General features: G+C 48.5%; 1 protein-coding gene across 2 annotated transcripts; it reads left to right on the forward strand.

The window, feature by feature from the left end:
- Positions 1–7234: 7234 nt before the first annotated feature.
- Positions 7235–22667, forward strand: Bri3bp (BRI3 binding protein). 2 transcript variants are annotated; one of them, XM_029478024.2, is made up of 4 exons: positions 7235–7558; positions 17591–17693; positions 18079–18176; positions 20266–20662. In XM_029478024.2, the coding sequence occupies exons 1-4, from the start codon at positions 7328–7330 to the stop codon at positions 20371–20373; spliced, it is 540 nt and encodes a 179-aa protein (XP_029333884.1). In that variant the 5' UTR covers positions 7235–7327; the 3' UTR covers positions 20374–20662. The 2 variants fall into 2 exon arrangements, with proteins under 2 accessions (XP_029333884.1, XP_021018599.1); XM_021162940.3 differs by lacking the exon at positions 18079–18176 and having other exon boundaries at positions 20266–22667.
- The last annotated feature ends 3045 nt before the right edge of the window (positions 22668–25712 follow it).

The raw sequence follows: 25712 nt of genomic DNA on the forward strand, positions 1-25712 counted from the left end.
AATTCGGGGCTGAAGAGATGGCTCAGCCGTTTAGAGCAATGGCATTCTTTAATACCAGCACTTGGGAGGCAGAGGCAGGCGGGTTTCTGAGTTCGAGGCCAGCCTGCTCTACAGAGTGAGTTCTAGGACAGCCAGGGCTGTACAGAGAAACCCTGTCTCGAAAAACAAAACAAAAAAGCAGTGACACAACCGTTCCAGGTGATGCGACGCCATCTTCTGGCCTCCATGGGAACTGCGCTAATGTGTCTAAAATACACAGGTAAAAAATAGACAGACAGACTGCGCTAATGTGTCTAAAATACACACGTAAAAAATACACAGACAGACAGACACACACACACATACACACACGTAAAAATACAATAAATCACCAGGTGTGGGAGCCTTTAATTCCATCCAGCACTCAGAAGGCAGAGGGCAGAAGTAAGTAGATTTCTGTGAGTTTGTGACCAGCCTGGTATGTATGTTTCCAGATCAGCCATAGCTATATCCCCAAAATAGGGGATAGACACCTTTAATTCCAGCATTCAGGAGGCAGAGGCAGGTGGATCTCTGAATTCAAAGCTAGCCCGGTTTACAGAGCAAGTTCCAGGGATACATAAGAGAAACCCTGTCAACAAAAAGCAAAAGTAGCTCTCTGTTCCTCCGTTCCAGAGACAGCTGACATCTTCTTGTGCAGTGCCAGCCTTGTCCCGTAGACAAAATGCTGAAAGTTTGGTATGTGCTGAAGGTTTGGTGTGAATGGATTTGGCCATATTGGGCACCTGGTTACCAGGGCTGCCTTCTGTGCTGCACTTGGCAAAGTAAAGATTGTTGCCATCAACAACCCCTTTATTGACCTCAACTACATGGTCTACATGTTCCAGGATGACTCCACCCATGGCAAATTCAACGGCACAGTCAAGGCTGAGAATGGGAAGCTTGTCATCAACGGGAAGCCCATCACCATCTTCCAAAAGCAAGATCCCACTAACATCAAATGGGGTGATGTCGGTGCTGAGTATGTCGTGGAGTCTACTGGCGTCTTCACCACCATGGAGAAGGCCGGGGCCCACTTGAAGGGTGGGGCCAAAAGGGTCATCATCTCCTCCCCTTCTGCCGATGCCCCCATGTTTGTGAACCATGAAAAATATGACAACTCACTCAAGATTGTCAGCAATGCATTCTGCACCACCAACTGCTTAAACCACCCCCCCCCCGCCCTGGCCAAGGTCATCCGTGACAAATTTTGCATCGTGGAAGGGCTCATGACCACAGTCTATGCCATCACTGCCACTCAGAAGACTGTGGATGGCCCCTCTGAAAAGCTGTGGCTTGATGTCCTCCCTGCTCCCTTCAATGACAACTTTGTAAAGCTCATCTTCTGCTATGGCAATGAACACAGCTAAAGCAACAAGGTGGTGGACCTCATGGCCTACATGGCCTCCAAGGAGTAAGAAACCCTGGACCACCCACCCCAGCAAGGACACTGAGAGCAAGAGAGAGGCTCTCAGGTGCTGACGAATCCCTGTCCCAACTCAGTCCCCAACACTGAGCATCTCCCTCACAATTTCCATGCCAGACCCCCATAATAACAGGAGGGGCTTAGGGAGCTCTCCCTACTCTCTTGAATACCATCAATAAAGTTTGCTGCACCAAAACAAAGCAAGCATAGTAATAAATAAATAATAAGGGGCTGGAGAGATGGCTCAGTAGTTAAGAGCACTTGCTGCTCTTGCAGAGGACCCAGTTTCAGTTCCTAGCTCCTACATAGTGGCTCACAGCTCTTCCTAACTTCAGTACCTTCTTCTGACCTTTGAGAGCACTAGATACACATACGGTGCACATAATAAATCACCATGGTATGCAGGCAAAGCACTCACACATAAATAAAAATAAGATAAATCTTTAGTGTTAATTTGACTAAACATATAAACTACAATTCTGCCCCTAATACAAACGTCTCCTCTCTCCTCGCTTTGTGAACCCGTGTTTTCTGATATCTCCACAGGTCAGGTGGATTAGTTCCACAGGAAGAAGTGTAAAATATTTCCATGGCAGAAACAGAGAATGTAAAAAGAAGACATCTTCTTAAGTGGTTTAAACCCTCACTCTGTCACTTGATCTGAGGCTCACTCGGAAGCATTTCTGAACCCTGTAATTACCTTGCAAGTAGAATGGTTATATTGTACTACATTTTCTTCTGTTTAAGAATTAATCTGAGGGGGGTGTGGTGGCACACTGAAATTCCAGATCTTGGAAGGTAGAAACAGAAAGATAAGAAGTTCAAAGGTGGCCTTGTCTCTAAAGGGCAGCATGGCTTACCTGAAACCCTATCTCAAAAAGGAAGGAAAAGAAAAAAGAAGGTAAAAAAAGGGGTGAGGGGAACGAGTTTGGGTTACATAACAAAACCCTGTCTTTGAGAAAAAAATTACAGAGTCCAGTGAGATGGCTTAGCAGGTAATGACAATTGACTCCTAAACCAGGGGTCTGATCATGGATCCTACACAAACACACACACACACACACACACACACACACACACAGAGACACATAGACATATACAGACACATAGAGATATACACACGGACACACAGACACACACAGACATACATAGACACACAAACACAGACACACAGAGACATACACACAGACACACACAGACATACACACACAGAGACACATACACATAGACACACAGACATCGACACATACACAGATACACAGACACAGACACACAAATAATAATGATAATAAAATAATTTTTAGATGGGATCTCTCTCATAGTCCTGATTGTCCTGGAACTCACTCTGTAAACCAGACTGACCTCAAACTCACAGAGATCTACCTGCCTCTGCTTCCCAGATGCTGAGATCAAAGTTGTGCACTGTCTTAGCAAATAAAGGGACTTTCCACAAAACCTGAGTTCAATCCCCAGAACCCATGGTGGATGAAGAGAACTGACTCTTTAAAATTAATTCCTTGCTGGGCAGTGGTGGCTCACGCCTTTAATCTCAGCACTTGGGAGACAGGGGCAGGCGGATTTCTGAGTTCAAGGCCAGCCTGGTCTACAGAGTGAGTTCCAGGACAGCCAGGGCTATACAGGGAAACCCTGTCTTGAAAAACAAAAAACAAAAAACAAAAACAAAAAAACCTAACTCCTCCACTGTGGCACATACAAATCATGGCACCCACTCCTCCTACAAACATAAATGTAATAAAATAGTATATAGGAATAAAACTCCAGAAGATACGGAGAATATCCCAGACACACATTGCCATGATGATAAGAAAAGGGCACACACATTGCCATGGATGTATTTCATAAGAGTGAACAGAAAAGTGGTCAGGAGAGGTGGTTTAGCACTGAAGAACCCACTCTGCTCTTGCAGAGGGCCAGAGTTCAGCTCCCAGCGCCTGCATTGGGTTGACCCCAGCTACCTGAAACTTAGTTTCAAGGCATCCAGTGCCCGTGGCCTCTGAGGGTGTCTGTAATTGAGTATACGTACCCACTCACAGATATAAACATAGTTCTAAAAAATCTTGCTAGGCATGGTGATGCATATGGAGGGGGATATGGAAGCAGACAGACGGTCTCTGTGAGTCTGAGGTCAGCCTGTCTACATAATCAATTTCAGGTCAGCCAAGGCTACATACTGAGACCCTGTTTAATTGTGTTAATATCGCCCTTTAAAACAGGTTGGTCTGCTACTCCTAGAGATCTGCCTGCCTGTTTCGTGTATGCTGTTGTTAGGCCCTTTCACAATTTTAGCACAACGTGGTGGCACATGCCTTCAGTCTCAGAACTTCCGAGACAGAAGCAGGTGAATCTCTTGAGTTCAGGCCTGATGTAGCTATAACGTGAGACCATGTCTCAAAAGGAAAAAAAAAAAGCCAAGCGATGGTGGCGCACGCCTTTAATCCCAGCACTTGGGAGGCAGAGGCAGGCAGATTTCTGACTTTGAAGGCCAGCCTGGTCTACAAAGTGAGTTCCAGGACAGCCAGGGCTACACAGAGAAACCCTGTCTGGAAAAACAAACAAAAAAAAATTTGACACATAAAAATATCAGTAAAAAATATACAAAAAGACAACTCATGAAGAAGTAAATCAAGCTCTTGGTATTGAAACTTCTAGAATGCAGTTTGAAAGTAATTTTAAATTTTCTTTTTGAGTGGATGTTGCAGAGTTGAACTCAGGTTCTCATGCTTGCACAGTAAAAGATCTCACATAGGGAGAGACCTCAGCTTTGATTTCTCTCTTTCGTGGTGTTGGGGATGGACCCTGAGCCTTTGCAGTTGGTCAGTGCATTCTCCCTGCTGCCCTAGGCTCTGGCCCCAATGTTCTCTATATTTGTCTCATGAGACAGGTTTTCTCTGTGTAACCTTAGCTATCCTGGAACTCTCTGTGTAGACCTGGTTGGCCTCGAACTTACAGAGATCTGTGTGGTTCTGCCTCCCAAGTGCTGGGATTGGTCACTAACAGAGTTGGTCACAAGTGCCTGGCTCCAGTATTCTCTCTTTGGACAGGATGAAGCTTTATCTTCCTGGTTGTCACACTCTTGTTCAACAAGACTCAGTTTGTTTGATATAGGATATAGAAGGAAAGTGGAAAATTTATCCTCTGAAGGTTATGTCCTGGAGTTTAGGAAATAAATTGAGGTTCTAAAGGACACAGGAGAAAAGTGACCTGATATAACTCCTGGGCACAAGAGGCCCATGAGATAAGACTGAAAAAGGGCCAGGCTGAATTGGGTGAAAGGTGAGCTCTGCGAGGCCGAAGAGAAGAACATTGGGGTGAAGGTTTTCTCGCTGTCCAGATAAAGCTCGTCCTATAGGTAGTACAAGTCTCTCAAGGGTTTGTTAGCAGAGGAGCTGGGCTGTGATCAACTCCATCAGGAGATTTCTAGGCAAGCCCTAGATAGGAAACTTCTCCCTGAACAACTGTATGTGCCAGGGTGCTATCTCCTAGACATTTATATATTTATTAAATTTTTATGGTTCTGGAGCTTGGACATAAGGCCTTCCATGCCCTAGGCAAGTAAGTGTCCTGCAGGTGGGTTACATCTCTGGCCCATTTCAAATGAAGTTTATTCATTTTTATGAATGTTTTGCCCATGTAAATGTACATGCACCACACGCGTGCCTGATTGTCCACAGAGGGCAGAAGAGGTGTCAGTTCCTGTAGAGCTAGCACTAACAAATGGCTGGGTGCTGGGAACTAAACCTGGGTCTCCAGCCCCTCCCCAGTTCCTTAAAAACTCTCCCTTAAGAATTATTACTGTAGGGAGCTGGCGAGATGGCTCAGTGAAGTGCCAATTGCTCTTCTGAAGGTCCCGAGTTCAAATCCCAGCAACCACATGGTGGCTCACAACCATCCGTAACGAAATCTAATGCCCTCTTCTGGAGTATCTGAGGACAGCTACAGTGTACTTACATATAATAAATAAATAAATCTTAAAAAAAAAAAAGAATTATTACTGTAGAGCCGGAGCCGGGCGTGGTGGCGCACGCCTTTAATCCCAGCACTCGGGAGGCAGAGGCAGGCGGATTTCTGAGTTCGAGGCCAGCCTGGTCTACAGAGTGAGTTCCAGGACAGCCAGGGCTATACAGAGAAACCCTGTCTGGAAAAAACAAAACAAAACAACTTCAAAAAAGAATTATTACTGTGAGCCGGGTAGTGATGGCGCATGCCTTTAATCCCAGCACTTGGGAGGCAGAGGCAGGCGCGTCTCTGTAGTTCTAGGCCAATCTGGTCTATAGAATTTGTTCTAGGTTAGCCAGGGCTAACACAGAGAAACCCTGCCTCAAAAAAAACAAAACAAAAACAAAAACAAAACAACAAACAACTAATAACCCAAACAAAACACTAAGTTGTTGTGTGCCTGGGAAAGTCAAAAGAGTTGTGTCCCAGTGATTAAAATCAGGTTGTCGGACTGTAGCCGAGTCAGGACCTCAGCTGTTTGTAGTTGGAATAACAAACCTGAACCATCACTTAGCTTAGTTTCATTTATTTATTTATTTATTATTTATTTTTACTTACTTACTTACTATAAATGAGGGCCTCTTTAAGGGTGGTTGTGAGCCACCATGTGGTTGGCTGGGATTTGAACTCAGTGCCTCTGCTGGGATTTAAACTCAGGGCCTATGGAAGAGCAGTCAGTGCTCTTAACTGCTGAACCATCTCTCCAGGCCCCCCCACCCCCACTTAGCTTTATATTATCATCATTTTGAATTAAAATGTTACATGATTTCTGTTCTCGCCCTGTCTGCCCCCGACCCCTCAAACGTATCTCAGTAAATTAACTGATTAATTAAATTAATCAAAATTTTTTTCCAGACAAGATTTCTGTGTAGTCTTGGCTGTTCTGGAACTCACTCTGTAGACCAGGCTGGCCTAGACATCACAGAGGTCCACCTGCCTCTTCCTCTTTTTATTTGAAACAGGGCCCTACTATTTAGGGAAGGCTGTACTGGGACTCAGGGTATAACTTCCTCCCTCAGTCTCTTTAGGGTTGGACAGGAATGCACCAAGATGCCCTTCATACTTAGGTTAATGTGGCTCTTAAATTTTTCAAGCTCATACTCCTCTGGTCTTCTTGACTGTCATGGAGGGTCATATACAAGAAGCTCAGTAGTTTTTCCTGTAGGGAGCCCTGAATTTTGGAGTGTGAGCTCCTCTCATCCCTACACACCTGTAAATTGGGACTCTAGGTCTTTGCTCCTTTAAGTCCTTGTAGGTGGCGCGGTGCGGGTACTTCCTGACACTAGAACTGACTGGCGGGAACAGCTCTAGACACCCTCCCCCCTCCCAACCTCTTTTGACGAGTCCTGCGGAACACCCCCTGGTCCCATCAAATCCTTTATACCGGACTGCACGATGCTAAATCACTGCTCCTGCTCCCTCCTCTCACATCAACTCGCCTACCCTGTCCCATCACCAGCTTCTCCTCTCCAACCACTTTATGGCTCGGAAATGCCATCTGTTCTCAGGAGGGGCCTGAGAACGAAAGAACGCGTGCTCCGCGCGGCCTGCTTTTGGGGTGTGGGGAGGTGACACACCTGCCCTTCAGTGTTTTCAAGGATCCGGCCCCGACCAGGAGCGAGCCTTTGCAAGCCCTGCAGGCTCTGCGGTGTGCAGCAGAGTTGATACTATCAGCTCCAAGGGTACAGGGGAGGTGTCCCCTGGGGGCTGCGGGTGGAGGCGGGGCTTCGTGCGCGGGGCGGGGCGGGGCTGCAAGGCGGGGCGGGGCGACGGCGCGCCCACGCGGTGCGGCCCGGGAGCCCTCGCTGGCCGTGTGCTCCGCCCTCTCCCCCTTTCAGCCCCGCGACCCTCCTCCCCTGGCCGAACATGGGCGCGCGCGCGTCCCAGGAGCCCCGGACCCGGGCCCGGGCCGGGTTGCGGGTGCTGCTGCTGGTTCTACTTCTGGCGCTGCTGCTGCTGGCGCTGGTGGCTCCTGGAGCGCAGGGGGCTCGGGGCCGCGGGGCTGCGGACAAGAACAGCCACCGGCGCGCGACGAGCAGCTTCTCGCAGAGCGTGAGCAGCCTCTTCGGAGAGGACAACGTGCGCGCGGCTCAGAAGGTGGGCGGCGCGCCCGCGGTCACCTTGCCGGGCCCGGAGACCGTTGGGGAGGGGGGGGGTGCGATCCGGGCTGAGGACAGTCGCGGCCTGCTGCAGCCCGGACCGAGCGCGGCCCCCGGGTGCGCGTGACGCCCGCGCGCTACCCGCCGCGTCTCAATGGTCGACCACTATGAGCCAGGCACTGGGGACGTCCGGGTCCCCGCGCGGACGGGCCCCATGGGCCTTCTGCCTTCTTCTACCTACCCCTTGCCTCGGAGATATCTGGGCCGAGTTCTCTTTTCCAGGGAGTGATGGGGTCTGAGCTATTGCTTTAGCAAACCTGATAGCCTACTGTGTGTTTGGGGTGGGGGTGGGGAACCTCTTGGTTGGAACCTTTGGTACAGCTTGGGAGCCTAGGGTCTCCGGGACTGGGGTGAGCCCCTCCACCGAGGAGCCCTCCTCCGGCTCCTCCTTGGTACCTACGTTGCGTACACCGTGCTGAAAAAAGAGAAGTCAAGATGCACGCGGTTCTTTTGCCTTCCTCTCGTTTCCTTCCTGGTCTCTGGTCTCGGGGTTGTGGAGTCCATAGAACTTTGGGTCCAAGTTGGGGCGCTCCCTCTTTCCAGCAGGATGAGATTAGGTCGGTGACTTCACTTGATGTGAGTGAGCATGGAGTCCAGAGGTCAACCTCGGGTATTCAACATAAAGAGTCGTCCACCTTTGTATTTTGAGACAAGTTTTCTTAATGCCCCGAAGTTTGAAGATGAGGCCAGGCTGGCTGGCCAGTGGGCCTCTGCGATCTTCGTGCTCCACTTCCCCAGCACCGGGTTTCAAGCGTTCTTGGGCTTGTCCTAGGGTTATACTGGAACCCAGGTCCTTGTAGTTGCACAGGAAGCTCTTTATCGCCATCTCTTCCCAGCCCCAGTGATTAACTTTTAGATACTTTTTAGATACTTTGGTATTATGTTTATTTGTTGACTGTATTACGTGTGTGCGCGCGCGCATCTGTGTGTACATCTTCGTACGAAAGTCAGAAGACAGCTTTAGGGCATCTTTAGCCTTTTTTTTTTTTTTTTTTGGTTTTTCGAGACAGGGTTTCTCTGTATAGCCCTGGCTGTCCTGGAACTCACTTTGTAGACCAGGCTGGCCTCGAACTCAGAAATCCGCCTGCCTCTGCCTCCCAAGTGCTGGGATTAAAGGCGTGCGCCACCACGCCCGGCTTTAGGGCATCTTTAAAGTTCTCTGCTTCCACCGCGTGGGTCCGCAGAATCCTTATCTGGTCATCTGGCCTGTGGCAAGCACCTTTCCTGGCTGAGCCATCTTGCCTGTCCCTGGCTTGGAAGCGTTTAAAGCTCAGTTTCTCTTGTCTGTTAAGTGGGGATGGGAGCAATAGTTCTTTTCTTACTTGTTGGTGCCGCTGGTTGCTTCCTGGCCCAGAATCATGGTTCTCCAAGTTCCCTCTTGGTGTTTCTAGGTTGTAAGGTAATTTAATTGAACATTGCTTAGTCCTGCTGGGGAGATTTAGAGGTTTAAAACATGAACGTTTATTGGTCCTTAGCATGAGGGGGAAGAACATTAAGAACTCAAATTGACTTTTTTTTTTTTTGAGACTGGGTCTCTCTTTGTAGGTCTAGAACTCTCTATGTAGACCAGGCTGGACCCTTTAACTCAGAAGAAAATCCACTTGCCTCTGCTTCCCGAGTGCTGAGATTGAAGGTGTGTGCAACCAAGCCTGGGTGTATTTTTATTTATTTATTTATTTATTTAACGATTTGCTTAATGATTTATAATGTATACAGTGTTTTGTCTGCATGTGTGCCTGCAGGCCAGAAGAGGGCACCAGATCCCATTACAGATGGTTGTTAGCCACCATGTGGTTGCTGGGAATTGAACTGGGGGAACCTCCGGAAGAGCAGCTCTTAACCTTTGAGCCGTCTTTCCAGCCCTGCATTTCTATTTTTGAATTATGTGTATGTGTGTGGCCATGTGTGATTATACACAGGAGTGCAGTTGCCCACAGAAACTGGAAGACAGCATCGGATGCCCTGGAGCTGGAGTTACTGGTAGCCATGAGCTGTCTGACATAGGTGCTGGGAACCACACTGAGGCTGAACACATGCTGAGGCATCCCTTGTGGGGGCGGGGGTGGGGGAGAGAAAAGGAGGAGAAGGAGAGTCTGGCCAGGAACATGCAGTTGTGGGGTGTGGGATGGGGGAGAAAGGTGGCAGAGAGAGAGAGAGAAGAGGCAGAGAGGGCAAGGAGGGGCCAAACAGCTCCTTTTATAGCAAGCCAGGTCTATTTGCCGGTTGCTAGTTAACTGTTGGGCGGAGCCTAGAAGGAATGCCAATATTAAGGGAAAAAAAGATCGTTGAGAAAGAGGGCATCATTATCATCATTAGACCACTTCCTGCTGATTAGGGGCCTCAAGTTCCTTGGGGGCAAGTTTGATCTTTGCTGTCAGGATACCTAATTTCTTCTTCTCATTTCTTTGTGCACGGCTACTAGACTAACCGCAAACAACACCAACCACCAACAGAGCCACACATCCATCTGGGCTCTAGCCTTTGAAAAGTCCCCAGTCCTCCAAACATCACACACTCATAGAAACTACCTGCAGCTGACTAAACCACGACCCTATTAGGGCACGAGGCGAGTCATAGTCACCTGCTGCAAAGCAGCCTCATATCCCCATACCCCGGATGAAAAAAAAACCAAAGTGTATTCTTATAATATTTCTGTGGGGATTTTTTTGTTTGTTTGGTTTGGTTTTTCGAGACAGGGTTTCTCTGAATAGCCCTGGTTGTCCTGGAACTCACTCTGTAGACCAGGCTGGCCTCGAACTCAGAAATCCGCCTGCCTCTGCCTCCCGAGTGCTGGGATTAAAGGCGTGCGCCACCATGCCCGGCCCAGTTACTGTGTTTTCTAAAGAAACCAAAAATCCTCACGACTCTCCTATTAGGCAACAGCCTTTCATATGTAAATGTTCCCCTCACTGACAAATATTTAGTGTGTGGCAAGTATTCAGTATGTAGTATCTACAAGCTAGTCACACCCATCCATATTCTCTCTTCTGCCCAAATGAGACAGAGAGGAAGTCAAAACCACAGCGCTCTCTTGCTCTCTTGCTCTAGCTCTCCTGCTCTCCTGCTCTCCTGCTTGCTCTCTCTCTCTCTCTCTCTCTCTCTCTCTCTCTCTCTCCCTCTCTCCCTCCCTCCCTCTCCCTCCTGAGTCTCACTATATATCCCTGGCTGGCTTCAAATTCAGACCTCTGCCTTATTCTCTTGAAACAGAATTTTGCACTGACCCTGGAGCTACCATGGTAACAACCATCCTCCTGTCTTCACTCCTGCAGCACGGTGGTTACAGGAATATACCGATGCAGATGCATGACCACCCCCTGGCTTTTTAGGTGGATGCTGGGGATTGGAACTGAGGTCTTCATGCTTGCTCAGCGAGCCTTTCCTAAGCTCCTAAGCTAGCTTTGAACTCCCAACCCTTCTTGCCTCCAGCTTCTAAGTGCTGGGTGTTTAGGCTTGAGCCACCGTATCCAGCTCATGGCCAATTTGGGGTTGAACCCAGGGTTCCGTAAATGAAGACAAGTAAGGTACCAACATAACTATACCTGTCGCCCCTTAATTTTTTTCTAGTTACGGTAATAAAATACCTGTCGATTCCATTTCACTGTTTTCACTCAGTTCTATAGCTACAAAAGCATGGGAACAGGGTTATACACCTATTGTGCCCAAAGGAAACTCGGTCTCCACTAAGCAACTGTTGCCCTCCTCCACAGCCAGGCACCTGCTGGTCTCCATCTCTACAGATTTTCCTGTTTGGGTTTTCACATAAACGGGACCAAACCCTTGCCTGCCTTTTGAGTGCAGTCTGGCAACTTGCTCAGCTGCCTTTGTAGGGTTGTAGGGAGCAAAGGCTGTGCCTGATGGAGTGCGCTGGGGTGGTGGAGGCAGGAGGATTGGTAGTTGAAGGTCAGCTTCAGGTACACAGTGAGCTGAACCCATCCTGGGGTACATGATACCAACGGTAGCAGGGGGAGCTTTTTTTTAAAAGGGCTTATTAATATTGTTGTGATTTTGGTTTTTCAAGACAGGGTTGCTCTGAGTAGCCCAGGCTGGCCTCAAACTCAGAGAACCACTTGCCTCTGCCTCTGAGTGCTGGGATTAAAGGCGTGTACCACCACTGCCTGGCTACTTTTATTTGTGTGTGTATGTGCATGTGTGTGTTTGTGTATGTGTGCATGTGTGAGTGTGTGTGTGTGTGTATGCAGGTGCCCTCAGAGACCAGGAGAAGCCGTAGATGCCCTGGGGCTGGAGCTACTGGGGTGGTGAGCTGCTTAATGTGGGTGCTGGGCACTGCCTCTGGGAGAACAGCAAGTGCTTTAATGGCTGAGCCTCCTCTCCACCTCCCTCTTTTGAAATTTTAATGTAGAAGATGTGACCAAGCTGCCCTCTGGATGTTCTAGACTCCATTCCTGATGTCCCCTGAGCTGCACTGTGTAAACTCTGGTCCTGTGACTCCATGTCTGGTCCTATCATTCCTGGGGCCCTTTTTTTTTTCCCCTTTGCCAGTCTTCAGTTGAATGGTTAGTTGGTCTGTTCTGTTTTTATAGAACCTTTCTTCTGTTGCTGCTTGCAGGGAGGTATTTTGAGGAAAATAATTGACAGCTCCCTGGTCCTTTTTCTCCCACCTTAATCATTTGAGCAGCTGTATTGAAGAACATTGAGTTGACGCCTGCACAGATTGTACACAGGGTGTGAGCTGACAGAGGAGGCGTGGGCATTCATGGCGATGCCACCAACAGATAGAGTGTCTCTTCTTCTCATTTGCTTGTTTACATGTGTGTGTGTGTGCCACAGTGTTTGTGTGATCAGAGGACAGCTTGGGGGGGGGTCAACATTCTGGGGAACAAAGTCAGCTTTTGTCAGGCATAGTGGTGAGTTCCTTTACCCACTGAGCCATCTCCCTGACTCTTCTCTCTCTCTCTCTCCCTCTCCCTCCCTCCCTCCCTCCCTTTCTTAATAATATTTCAAAATACTGAAAAATTGAAGGAGTAGCATACACCCTCATCTGCTGTTCAGATTTTGTTTTTCTCCATGCACACCGCATGCATACTTTATGCATCCTTTTCTAAACCGTTTGAAATAAGACAGATATCTTGGTATCTTCTTCTGCACAGTCTACAAACATCATCCCACCCAGGAAACTTACACTTACTGTAGTAATATTTCACAATAGTCGGGTGGTACTTACATTTCCTTGTGTGTGTGTGTGTGTGTGTGAGAGAGAGAGAGAGAGAGAGAAAATGTACATGTATGTGTATGGTTTGTGTGTGTGTGTGTGTGTGAGTGAGTGAGTGCGTGCTAGCAAGCAAGCAAGCAAACGCACGTGAGCGTGTGAGCACATGAGCACTGCTTGTACCATGGCTGTCATTCTTCAACCGCTCCACCTTTATTTTTTTTAAAGACATTTTTAATAATGACTGTGTGTGTGTGTGTGTGTGTGTGTGTGTGTGTACTTGAGCAAGTGAGTGCACCTCAGGCCTTTGGATGCTGGAGGGAGTTGTCAGAGCTCCTGGAAGTAAAGAACAGGGACATGGTGGAGGGACTAAGATGAAAAGCAGCCAGGTCACAGTCGTGCGGGCCTGCAGTCTCAGCACCCAAGAAACTGATGCAGGGGTGGAGTCGGGTGCGGTGGGGGTATCACTGAAAGTTTGAGGCCAGCTTAGTGTGTGTATAATCTCAAGACCCCATCTCCAATACACCGGAAAAAAAATAGGACACAGGAGACCTAATCTTAAAAAGAAATAAGCTGGGCGGTGGTGGAGCACTCCTTTAATCCTAGCACTTGGGAGTCAGAGGCAGACGGATTTCTGAGTTCAAGGGCCAGCCTGGTCTACAGAGTGAGTTCCAGGACAGCCAGGGCTATACAGAGAAACCCTGTCTGGAAAAAACCAAAATAAATAAATAAATAAATAAATAAATAAACCTGGACATTTTGGGTAATCCCAGGGCTATACAGAGAAACCCTGTCTGGAAAAAACCTGAAGAAAGAAAGAAAGAAAGAGAGAAAGAAAGGAAGAAAGCAAGCAAGCCAGCCAGCCAGCCAGTCGGGCATGTTGGGTAATCCCAGCTCTGAATGGATAGGAGCAGGAAAGTCAGGATTTGAAAGTTGTCCTTGAGAGGGTAAAGGCGCCTGCAGTGCATGCCTGGTGAGCTGACTTTAATCCTGAGAAGCCCGGCCCACAGAGTTGGTCTTCCACCCCTCATTCATGCTTCTCCCCATAATTAGCACTTTTTATTTTATTATTTTTTTCCGCCTGTTTTCTTTGGTGGCGACACCTCATTTCATTGGCAGCCTGCTCTCCTCTGTTGTCCAGCCACGTAGTTACCATGCCACGTTGGTGTCCTTCCCCTCAGTCCCCTGAACTGACACACTTGGAGTCCTGATGTAGGACAGCTCTGTCACCCGGTATTTATTGGCTCTGCTTCCGGGCTCTGGACTCGCTGTCACTCACCAGGAACCCAGTTACCCCAGTGGGTGCTCAGACCAAGAGAGTGCAGGTCTTGCTGCTTTGATGCCAGAAATCTGAGGTCATGGTTCTGATAGGCTGGCTTCCTGAGACCCAAAAATGGGCCTGCAGGTGCTCTTCAGTCTCTGTTCTGATAGCTGTCTGTTGTGTGTCACTGATCTTAGCTCTTTTGCATATTTGTTTGTTTGCTTGTTTTTGTTTTTGTTTTCCTCCAGACAGCAGGGTTTCTCTGTGTAGCCCGGCCTGTTCTAGGACTCACTCTGTAGACCCTGCTGGCTTTGAACTCACAGAGATCCACCTGCCTCTGCCTCCCCAAGTGCTGGGATCAAAGGAGTCCTCCACCACTGCCTGCCTTCTCTCTCTCTCTCTCTCTCTCTCTCTCTCTCTCTTTTGTAATGAGACCCAGTACCTTATGTGTACTAGGCAAATATTCTACCACCGAGCTACACCACCAACTGTTCTTTATTTTGAGACGGGGAGCTCTAACACCTCCTGGATGGCCTCAGACTCATCATTCTTTAGCCCAAAGCAGGTTTGGAACTTGCAGTCTTCCTGCCTGTTTGTGAACACAAAGGTCCTTGCAAAGCTCACAGATAAGCACTGGGGAAACCAGGCATGTTAAACACACATGTTCTTTTTTTTTTTTTTTTTTTTTTTTTTATAACCTGTTTTCTGCCCAGAGGGCTGGCAATGGAGGTTGGTAAGGTGTAGAGGCCAGGCGATACCTGGTTCCCCACAAGCTACCACAGCCAGGATTAGAGGTGCCCAATAGACTAGATGGTCTCTGCATTGTCTATATGGCCAGGGTTTTCCCCAGGCTCCCACAAACAGGACCAGAGGTGGTTGGTAGCCCAGATGACCTCTGGGCTATATTATATGTATGACGGAGACCACACCAGATCCTCCCCTCGGCCATTAAGAAAATAATAGCTTACCAGAGGCGGGTCATCTCTGGGAGTTTCAAGGCCAGCCTGGTCTGCAGAGAAACCCTGTCTCAAAAGTGCAAACACGTGAAGCCTATCTATAAAGCCCGTCTTCCTAGAAGAAACGACACGTACTTTGAGAATAGTTTTGATGGAATTGTCATGCCTCCTTGAACACCTAGGATTGTGTTCCATAAGGAACCCGGTTTTTTTCCCCCCCAAATTGTACTGTACTTAAATATGCCTAAAATAAACTTTGTGATGTCAAACTCTAGATGGTTGAATCAGCCCCCGCTGCTGAGTTGTGCTGAATCAGGTTTCCTTCCTTGCCTCTTGTGGATCCCGGGATCATTCACTGGCTCTTTACTCCGCCAGCCCTGGTGTAGGCAGAGAAACCTCCCCCCAATACACTTCCCCCTGCCCCCTTCACACATCCCCTGCCTCAGTCTCCTGAGTAGCTGGGAGACAAGCCTGTCCCACTGACACAAGCCCTTTACAAACTCACTTCTTTAAAGACCCTGTCTTTAAACATTCCGTCACTGGGGACCAGGGGCTTCATATTCAAATTTAGAATGCAGCTGAAGTCTATGGGTCTAGCTTTGCTGGAGAGATCTGCATGTGGCTGAAGGGGTGGGGACCTGCCCTGGCGTGTCCTCCCCCCTCTTGTCCAGTTTACAGCCTGAGGGAAGAACCTTTGGTCTGGATTTGCCCTCCCAGGAGCCTTGTTACCCTGTCACTCACTGCTGACTGGACCAGGTGACCTACCACAAAAACCATTATGCTGGTTTTTCCTGTTTTTCTTTTTTCTTTTTTAAGGATTTATTTATTTATTATATGTAAGTACACTGTAGCTGTCTTCAGACACTCCAGAAGAGGGCATCAGATCTTGTTACAGATGGTTGTGAGCCACCATGTGGTTGCTGGGATTTGAACTCCGGACCTTCAGAAGAGCAGTTGGGTGCTCTTACCCACTGAGCCATCTCACCAGTCCCTATTTTTCTTTTTTAAGATTAGTTTTATTAAATGGTGAGTGTGTGTGCTTGTGTGCACAAATAACAGAGGACAGAAGAAGGCATCAGAGTCCCTAGGAACTGGGGTTGCAGGCAGGAATGAGCCTCTTCACCTTCCTTTGTTGAATCCTCTCTTGGTCCCATTTTCCAGCTGGAAAAACCAAGGCCCAGCATGGCTCAGAATGTAGCTTACCCTAAAAGAACTGCACACTACTTCCTGGGCTTTGGTGCTATCAAAGCCTGTTCTGCTGCCTAGCCTGCTTCCCTATCTCCATCCTTCCTTGTGATTTTTTTCTATTTGCGCTCTCTCTCTCTCTCTCTCTCTCTCTCTCTCTCTCTCTCTCTCTCTCTTTGTGTGTGTAATAGAGTCTCAATGTACAAGTTTTGGCTGTCCCAGAACTCACTATGGATATGTAGATCAGGCTGGCTTTGAACTGTCAGAGTCTACTTGCCTCTGTCCCCAGAGCATTGGAATTGAAGGTGAGAACACCACTATGCTAGCTTTTCATGTTTTTCTTTTTTAAGATTAGTTTTACTGAATTGTGTGTGTGTGTGTGTGTGTGTGCTTAAGTGTACAAATACAAGAAGAAGGCATCAGAGTCCCCTGGAACTGGGTTGCAGGCAGTTTGAGCTGCCCCGTTTTTGTAATGGTGAGAGCTGAACTCAAGATGTCATGAGTGCTAGGAAAACTTACATCTCAGCCCTGGTTTCGAGTTGTAGGCTACGTGTATATAATATCACTGTTAGGGTTGCTGTGGAAAGGGGTTATTTGACTCCTGCTTTCATATTCATTATTGAAGGAAGTCAGGGCAGGAACTCAAACAGGGCAGGAACCTGGGGACAGGAACAGGGGCCATGGAGGGGTGCCACTTAACTGGCTTGCTTTCCATGGCTTGCTCAGCCTGCTTTCTTACAGAACCTAGGTCCACCAGCCTAGGGATGGCACCACCCACAGTGGGCTGGGCCTGCCCACATCAATCACTAATTAAGAAAATTGCCTTACAGGCTTGCCTACAAAGCCGGATCTTCTGGAGGCATTTTTCTCCATTGAGGGTCCCTCTCTGATGATATCAGCTATGCCAAGTTGACAGGAAACTAGCCAGTGGGATTACTCACTCAAAAGAGAGCAAGAGATGAGGCAGGAGCTCGAACTCCCGATTTCCTGGTCTCCCGGCTTTCCCAAATCCCCTGGAGAGCCATAGACAGAGAGCGCGGTCTCAGGCTTCCCAGTCAGTTGGTCCTTTGAGAGCCAACTGGCCAGGGAAGCATCTTGAGAGCAGACACTCCCAGGCAGAGGAACCAGATACCCTGACCAAGAGCCAGCAGAACTATAGGGGAAGTGGTAGGTGCAGTGCAGCCAGATTGTGGGGTGTGTGTGTGAGAGACGGGCTTTCCGCATTCTCCGTGGTGGTGGACCAGCTATCAACCCTTCTTCGTCCACTTGGCTACAGACTGTCCCCGAGGTAGCTCCTGGTTTTCCTGTCGAGTCCTCTCCCGAGCTCACACTTCAGTATCTGAGTGGCTTTAGGGAGGACAGTGGATTGGTTGATTCCTTACTGTCTTCTCGTCCCTGCAGTTACTGTCCAGGCTGACCGAGCGGTTCGTGCAGGGGGTGGACATGTTCTTAGAGACGTTATGGAAAGTTTGGATGGAGCTCTTAGAAGTCCTTGGGCTTGACGGTAGGTACGGGGATGGTTGTGCAAGGTGTTTGCGTTGCGAGCTTTGTTTTGGGGGGGCTGTCTCACTATGTGGGGAGTCTCCATGTCCTTAGCTGAGAGGACACCAGAGGGCTGAGGGTATGGAGCACCACGGGGAGGAAGGAGCATTTTACTTTCAAGAGCTGAACCTGTGGTCTGAAACTTCAAAAGCTGTGTGGGTACCTGGTGGTGGCACACACCTTCAAACCCAGCACTTGGGAGGCAGAGACAGGCGGATCTCTGTGAGTTGGAGGCCAGCCTGGTCTACAGAGTGAGGTTCAGAATGGCCAGGGCTATTAAACAGACAAACCCTGTCTTGAACCCACCCCCCTACCCCCCATCCCCCACCCCCCAAAATGCTGTGCAGACAATGGAGGTAGAGCCTGCAGTGATGGTGACCTGGGCCACCTGGAGCCTCTGGAAGCCAGAAGAGGGCAGAAGAGGCTCCCGAGAGCCCTCACACAGGTATGCTGTACACCAGGGCTGTGTGTTTCAGCATGCCAGAGACAGAGTCAGTAGAGAGGAAAGTCACTTTGGGAGCACAGCCATGGACTTGGCCTTTTGGTTCCTGGAACCCGGGGAGGGGATGAACCTCAGCATCTAAGGTTCATCAGAGACCTGGTGTATAGGGCTCAGTTGTGGCAAAGCCAGAAAACAGATATAGTGGTGTAACAGGATCCTCTCAAAATCCGTTAGCCCCAGGCATCCTTCTTTACAGTTCTAGGACCTGGGCTCACGGTGGAGTCAGACTGCACCAGCCAGGATCCACATACCACCACAATGGTCTGCTCTTTACCCCTGACCCCACTTCCAGCCTCCACTCACCAAGTCTAACCTTTGAAAGGCCTCATACCAGGTCGTGTCACCTTGCCACTCAGGAGGTAGAGAGGTGGCCCTCAGAATGCTGTGAGGCACACGGCCCCCCCCCCCCCGGGGACTGGGCTGAGTCAACATATACCCAAACATTGCAACCGTATGCAATCCTGTGAGGGCTGGCTGCCTCAGCCATGACCTGCTGGGATTGTGCAACTCCGGGTTACCATCCCTGGACAGTGAGCCTGTGGAGATAAAGCAGATTGCAAGGAATTGCATGCAGTGGGGGCTGGGAGACAGCAGAGTGGGGTAACTCAGGACCCCAGGCATCACTGACGAGACTTGGCCGGGTGCTATCCCTTGATGCCTTGTTTTGTGCTGTGAGTCTCCCTCTGGGTTTGAATAAGCTGCAGGGCACCGAAGGCCTTTGGGAACCGTGACTGAAGCTCAGAACCAGGGCCGTCTTCAAGGTGGCTGCTCTCAGCTCCCAGTATTTCCTTCCCCATCAGTTTTCAGAGTGTTAGTTACAATGGGGACCCCTCTGCTTAGATTGGTTTGTTAGCAGTAAGCTTTGAGGCATATAGAGGCACTCTACTGGTCTAGTTACAGGGAAAAGAAATTGGTGAAATTTACCTTGGCATGGTGGCTCATGCCTTTGATCCCCATACTCAGAGGCAGGCAGATCTCTGTGAGTTCAAGGCCAGCCTGGTCTATGTGAGGACTCCCCATCTCATCTCAAAGTTGGTGAAATCAATTTTACTATTTCTGTTTTGCTGCTTTTTTTTTTTTTTTTGGTTTTGTGTGTGCGTGTGTGTGTGTGTGGGTGTATGTGTGGTTGTTATTTTGCTTTGTCTTTGAGACAGGGTCCCCTGTACCCCACACTAGCCTCAAATTCACTATGGTGGAACCAAGGATGGCCTTGAACATCTAATCCTCCTGCCTCAGCTTCCTGGGTGCTGGGATGACAGATGTGAGCCACTGTAAGCAGTCTGAGGGGATAGCTCCTTGTAAAATGGGGAGTTTGCACTCCAGCACCATTTTTATAAAAATGGGTCTCTGTGTGCAGCCCTGACTGTCCTGGAACTCATCTGGAGATCAAGCTGGCCTTGAACTCACTGACATCTGTCTGCCTCTGCCGCATGAGTGCCAGGTTAAAGGTGTGAGCTACCACTGCCCAGCTTGTTAAAATATTTTTCTAGATTTATTTATTATTTGTTTTTATGTGTTATGGGTGTTTCGTACATCTGTGCACTTCACGTATGCAGAACCTAAGGGTCTGTCTGACATTGCCCTGTCTCTGGAGTTACAGATGGTTGTTGGGAATCGAACTAGGTCCTTGCAAGAGTAGCCAGTGCTTTTAACCACTGAATCGTTTCTCCAATCCCATAAAAGGTGTTTTTTTTTTGGGGGGGGGGGTTCGAGACAGGGTTTCTCTGTGCAGTCCTGGCTGTCCTGGAACTCACCCTGTAGACCAGGCTGGCCTGGAACTCAGAAATCCGCCTTCCTCTGCCTCCCAAGTGTGTGCCACCACTGCCCAGCCATAAAAGGTGTTCTAAACTCATGAGGATACTAATGGTCCTGAGAGACCACCTGTGCCCCTCAAGTATTTGCTTTATTTTGCTTTCGTTGTGTTGGGTTGTGACAGGAGCCTATGGGTCCAGTCCCAGAGCTCAGCTGTCCTTCCTGCTTTCCTAGAAGGTCCTGACCGCGTGGGAATAACTGGCCCTGTCCTCTTTTGCAGTATCCAACCTGTCACAGTACTTCAGCCCAGCCTCCGTGTCCAACAGCCCCACCCGGGCCCTGGTGCTGGTTGGTGTGGTTCTCCTGGCCTACTGGTTCTTGTCTCTGACCTTGGGCTTCACCTTCAGCCTCCTCCACCTGGTGTTTGGCCGCTTCTTCTGGCTCGTGCGTGTCATCCTGTTCTCCATGTCCTGCGTGTATATCCTACATAAGTACGAGGGCGAGCCCGAGCACGCGGTGCTGCCGCTCTGCGTCGTGGTGGCCATCTACTTCATGACGGGGCCCATGGGCTACTGGCGGGGCAGCCCCGGTGGCCTTTGCAGCCCCAGCGTGGAGGAGAAGCTGGAACACCTGGAGAACCAGGTGAGGTTGCTCAACATCCGCCTCAACAGGGTGCTCGAGAACCTTGACCGCTCCAAGGACAAGTGAAGGTCAGCCGCCTAGCCGTCCAACCAGCTAGTGATGTCAAAAGACAGCAGAAGAAGAGAAGAGCCGGCAACCCCACCAAATCCCAACCCTCCCAATAAACTGAGCAAAAACGCCACGCCTGGTATTTCCCACTGTGTGTCAACCTTAGGAGCCACTGGAGGAGAGAGAACTTTCGTAGATTGCCAGTGGGAAAACAGTTTTTAAACAACGGATATACCCCCTGTTAGCTGTGTAGTCGGATAACTTTATCTGTGCATAGAACATAATGTTGATTTTTCTTCCCAAACATTTAAATACATCTTTTGTAAGGTTTTTAAATAAAGGCAGATGGAGTCAAGTTTATCAGAGCTTTGAAGGGAACGCTTGACATCCTTAAAGAGGTTAAAATTGGCTTGTGGGTGAGCACCGTGTGCAATCTCTTCGTCTTCCCGAATGTGACCTTTATTTCGTGTCTTCTGGGGTTGGTGGTGACCTGGTTAACAAGTGCTGTCTCTTGTTCTTGTGGACACTTGGGCTTCAGAGGTTTGGGTCCTAGGGATCCCGTGAGCTCTTCCTCCATTGTGCCCCTCCATGTCTATTTCTGTTTTGTATGGTGCTGGGGATACTGAGCCCCCCCCCCCTTGTCCATTGTGTTTCTGAATGAAGGTACCCATAGACGTCCCGAGATCTCTTTCTCTTCTCTGGACTTCAATGTAGATTAACCCTAGCCTTTCCAGGAAGAAAGGATGTGGATGGAGCTGCAAACTGTCTTTGGAGTTTGATGCTAAGAACCGGGTGGGCCCCGAAGATCATTCCAGAATCCAGCCGGATCTCACATCCCCGGTTGGCCAGCGAGGCCCAGAGAGCCGGCTGGACCCTCATGGGAGTCGCTTGTTTCCTTTGCTTCTAATTGACTCGGGACCATAGAAGAAAAAGGAACCATTCACGGCCAGTAACATCCTTTATTTCATTCCTTCTAGGACATTCGTAGGCATAAGCAACCTTGAGATCGAAATCGTTTGTCCTGAAATTTTTATAATTGTGTGTTAGGTGCTTTTTAAAGTTTGGGGTCCAGGGCATTGCTGTTAATAGCTAAACCCCTGGGTGCAGAGACCTCTCTGCCAGCTTCTGTGGAAAGAGAACTGGCTTTTGCAGGATGTGACTGGGGTCGCCTGTGACGACTGTGGAGCCACTGAGTCCCAACTTGAGCTTGGTGGAGGGACCCAGCTGATGGCAGCTCTGGTGCCGTATGTCTGTGAAGTTCTGTCTTTGGTGACAAGTATCTGTCACGCAGATTTGGGTCTTTGAGGATGTGTCTGAGAGAGACCTCTCTACTCGAGGTGACAGACAGTATGGGACTCTCATTTTCTTGAATTTCATTCCCTTCTGGAACCCGTACTGGGGAAATCTCTCCACAGACATTGGAAACCCACAACTTGTGATGTGAAACATTCCGATTTTGTTGTTTAGCTACTCTAGGCAAATCTACTTGCAGCACAGGGTGGAAGTAGCAGAGAAGGGGCACCTTGGTGGTTAATATTTTCTTTCCTTCCAGATGTCTGGTCATATCATACTAAAAGATTACTTTTCAGACGTGGGCTAGGGGGCAGTCACTCTCTGTAAAGCTAAACCTTCTTGCCTTGGCTCCTCTCAGTGGCCACTTGAGATGTTGTAGGTCGATTCCTATACAGTCCACTATAGCTAAGACTGCAACACCACCCAATATTCAGGAGGCAGAGGCAGGAGGATTGCTGCTATTTGAAGGCCAGCCAGGTCTAAGTGGTCTATTTCAGGTCAGCCAGGGTTACATAGCGAGACCAAAAGCCAGGTGTAGTAGCACAAGAGAGCCAGAGGCAGGCACATCTGAGTTTGAGGCCAGTCTGGTCTATGTAGTGAGTTCCAGGACAGGCAGTTTTAATACATTGAGACCTTGTCTCAAAACAATAGCAACAAAAAAGGTAAAAAAAAAAAAAAAAAAAAAATCTGCAATATTTTTTTCCAGTCTGACCAAATGTAGACTCTAAAGCCAGTTTTATAGTTGAATATATATATATAATGTGTATATACATATATATGCTATATACACTATATATATTCATATATATACATACACAAGATGCCTTCATTTTAATTTTTACATTTAGTTATTATGATTTTTTGAGACAGGGTCTCATGTATTTAAGGCTGGCCTTGAACTTGCTAAGTAGCTGAGACTGGCCTTAAACTCTCCTGCCCCCAGCCCGAGTGCAGGAATGATGTGCACACGTGACTACACTCCCATTGTTCGAATGCCTTGGGGTGAATACGGTCTATGCATGTTAAGAGAACACTCAAGAGTCCAGTCCTGGATACCTTCATTCTTAGTGGAACAATGTACGAATCAGAGTAGAATGTTACTTGAAATTCTAGTAGTTTTTTTTTTTTTTTTTTTTTAAACTTCAGATGGTATTACGGTGTTTGATGCATATATTTTAGCTTTTTTTTTTTTTTTTTTTTCTTTTTGAGGCAGGGTCTCTCTACATAGCCCTGGCTGTCCTGCAACTCTCTGTGTAAACCAGGCTGCCCTCTTAACTTGCAGAGATCCACCTGCCTCTGAGTGCTGGTATTAAAGGTGTTGCACCACCATGCCTGGCATTGTTTGGATGTAATCATAGCTCCCAGTAATTAAAGATTTTTTTTTTCTTTTCTTCTTTCATTCGTGGACGTGAGCAGCTTATTGGCCTCCCTTCCCCTTCCCCCTCCCCCTATCTCTTTTGTATGTGGAAAGATGTATTTTTGTACCTTATTTCATGCCTTATCTTCAGGGCTGTGTACGACTCCTCCTTAACCGAATAACATGATAAACATTTGGACGGCAGCCACTGTGGATCTATTATAGATAAGGGGTGGGGCGGGCGATATGGCTCAATGAGGAAAGGCACTTGCCACCAAGCCTGAGTTTGATTCCCGGGACCACTCCCACAGGTTTCCTTCTAACCTCTACGCATGGGCTGTGGCTTCCCATCCCTTGGCCCCAATAAATGCAAATATACTTTTTTTTAATGAAAAGATAGTGTAAGGATTATAACTGTCTCAAAGTCAGTATTAACTCCCTGGTGGTCCTCTCTCACATTAAGTACTTGCTTTATCGAGGACAGGACTGAGGTTATTGGCTGCCTCTGAAGTGTACTGACTGGGCTTAGCTTAGTATTGGGGTTGGTGATTTTTGATGGTGGTGTTTTATTTTGAATTTTTTTATGTGTATGTGTTTTGGTTTTTGGTTTTTGGTTTTTTTGTCACGCTTGTATGTCTGTGTACCACGTATTTGCCTGGTGCCTGCAGAGAGGAGAAGAGGGTGTCATACCCCCCTGGAATTAGTGGCAGTTGTCAGCTGCCTTGTGGATGCTGAAAAAAATCAAACCCAGGTTTTTTGGAAGAACAGCCAGTGCTCTAACCACTGAGCAGCCTCTCCGGCCCTACGGCTTGGGTTTTTTGAGATGGCATCTCTTGGACTCCTGGCTGGTCTCGAACAGGCTATGTGGTGGAGAAGGACCTTGAACTCCTGATTCCCCATCCTTCTGGATGCTAGGATTAGAGACAGATGCTAACACACCTGCTCAGGATGGAACCCGGGGCCTCCTACATTTTACATAAGCATCCTACCAAATTAGCCCGGTCCCAGCCTGTAGTCAGTGTTTGTATAGTGGTCTCTTCCCTTTTCTAGTCAGGAGGCTGTTGGTATAGCACACAGACACCTTTCACAGACTCACTTCCTGTTGCTGCTAGCATCCCCCCACCCTTTGGGTCCTTTGTTGAGGCTCGACCCTCTTTCTACTGGCAATAAGTGTGGAAAAGAATGTCCTCACTGCTGGCCTTTTGACCCATGATAGGGTCCTCTAATTCATAAAAGTGACCCAGGGACAAGCCTAAGAGGCAGCCTGGGGATGAGACTCAGCAGGCCACAGGGGGTTAGGAGCGGAGCTGTGAAGAAGTAACCAGGAAGGCATGTCTTTCCTAGGGACCTCATGAGAAGCTCTGAGGGAAGGTTGGGAGCATTGTCCTAGGGCCCTGTGTGTGAAGAGCTCTGCTTGCTCACGTGGTCCCGTCCATCACTCTGGCCTGCTCACAGATGGCTGGGAAATAGCGTGACCAGGAAGCCCGATGTGCTTGTAAACCCAGGACTCAGTCTCTAGATAGATAGGAAGGTGCTGAGTTCAAAGCCATCCTGGTCTACGTGGCAAGACCCTGTCTCAGCAAACGAACCCAACATGTTCAAGAGTCAGCACAAAAATCTTTAACAAAGCAGGCTCCTCTGCATCTTGTGGTTGGTAGGCAGCCTGAAGCACTTCTTTTCTTCACAAGCCCTGTTGCTTTCGTTTGTTCTGAGACAGGGTCTCAATCTAGCCCAGGCTGGCCTCGAACCTGGAGATCTGCTCGCCTCTGCCTCCCAAGTACCGGGCTTAAAGTTGTGCACCACCTCGCCCAGAAAGCCAGCATTGGTGAGCCTGGTGCGCACCTGGAGCTACAAGGAATTTCCAAGGCGACCCTCTCAGCCTCTTTACTGTCAAGTCCTGGGCTCCTGAGCTCTGCCCCCAGCATGAAAGCTGCTTTCAAAGCAACCTGTGATAATTCTGTAATGTTTTTGAGTTTGACCATTTATGTACTTGGGCTTTGGGCTCCTCACCTGTGAATTGTAGATTTCTATTTTGCGGGTTTTAACCCAATACCCTTGTCACTGGCTGGCATCAGCAAGCTTCAGCCTTTTTGCATCCTTCTGTGTTTTGCTCTTTGGTGGTCCCTCCGTAGCTAGGACAGACACGGAGAACCTGTCTTTTGGTCCTGATGGCACAAACAGCACATTGTTCCTGCCACCGGGACAGCTACGGCAGCCAGTGGCATGCCTGACTCTCCGCCCGATGTCTCTTCGGATTTCAAACTTATGCTGTTGTGTCAGTTTCCTGTCTGCATCTGTGATAAATCTCTAAATATCCTGTAATTAAATTAATTTCTCGTGACAGTGATCAGTGTGCAGTTAAATCCCCCAAGAGGTAATTATTTCCC

Source organism: Mus caroli, unplaced genomic scaffold (genome assembly GCF_978045245.1).
Source record: "Mus caroli unplaced genomic scaffold, Mus_caroli_1 scaffold_4, whole genome shotgun sequence".
NCBI classification, from domain to species: domain Eukaryota; kingdom Metazoa; phylum Chordata; class Mammalia; order Rodentia; family Muridae; genus Mus; species Mus caroli.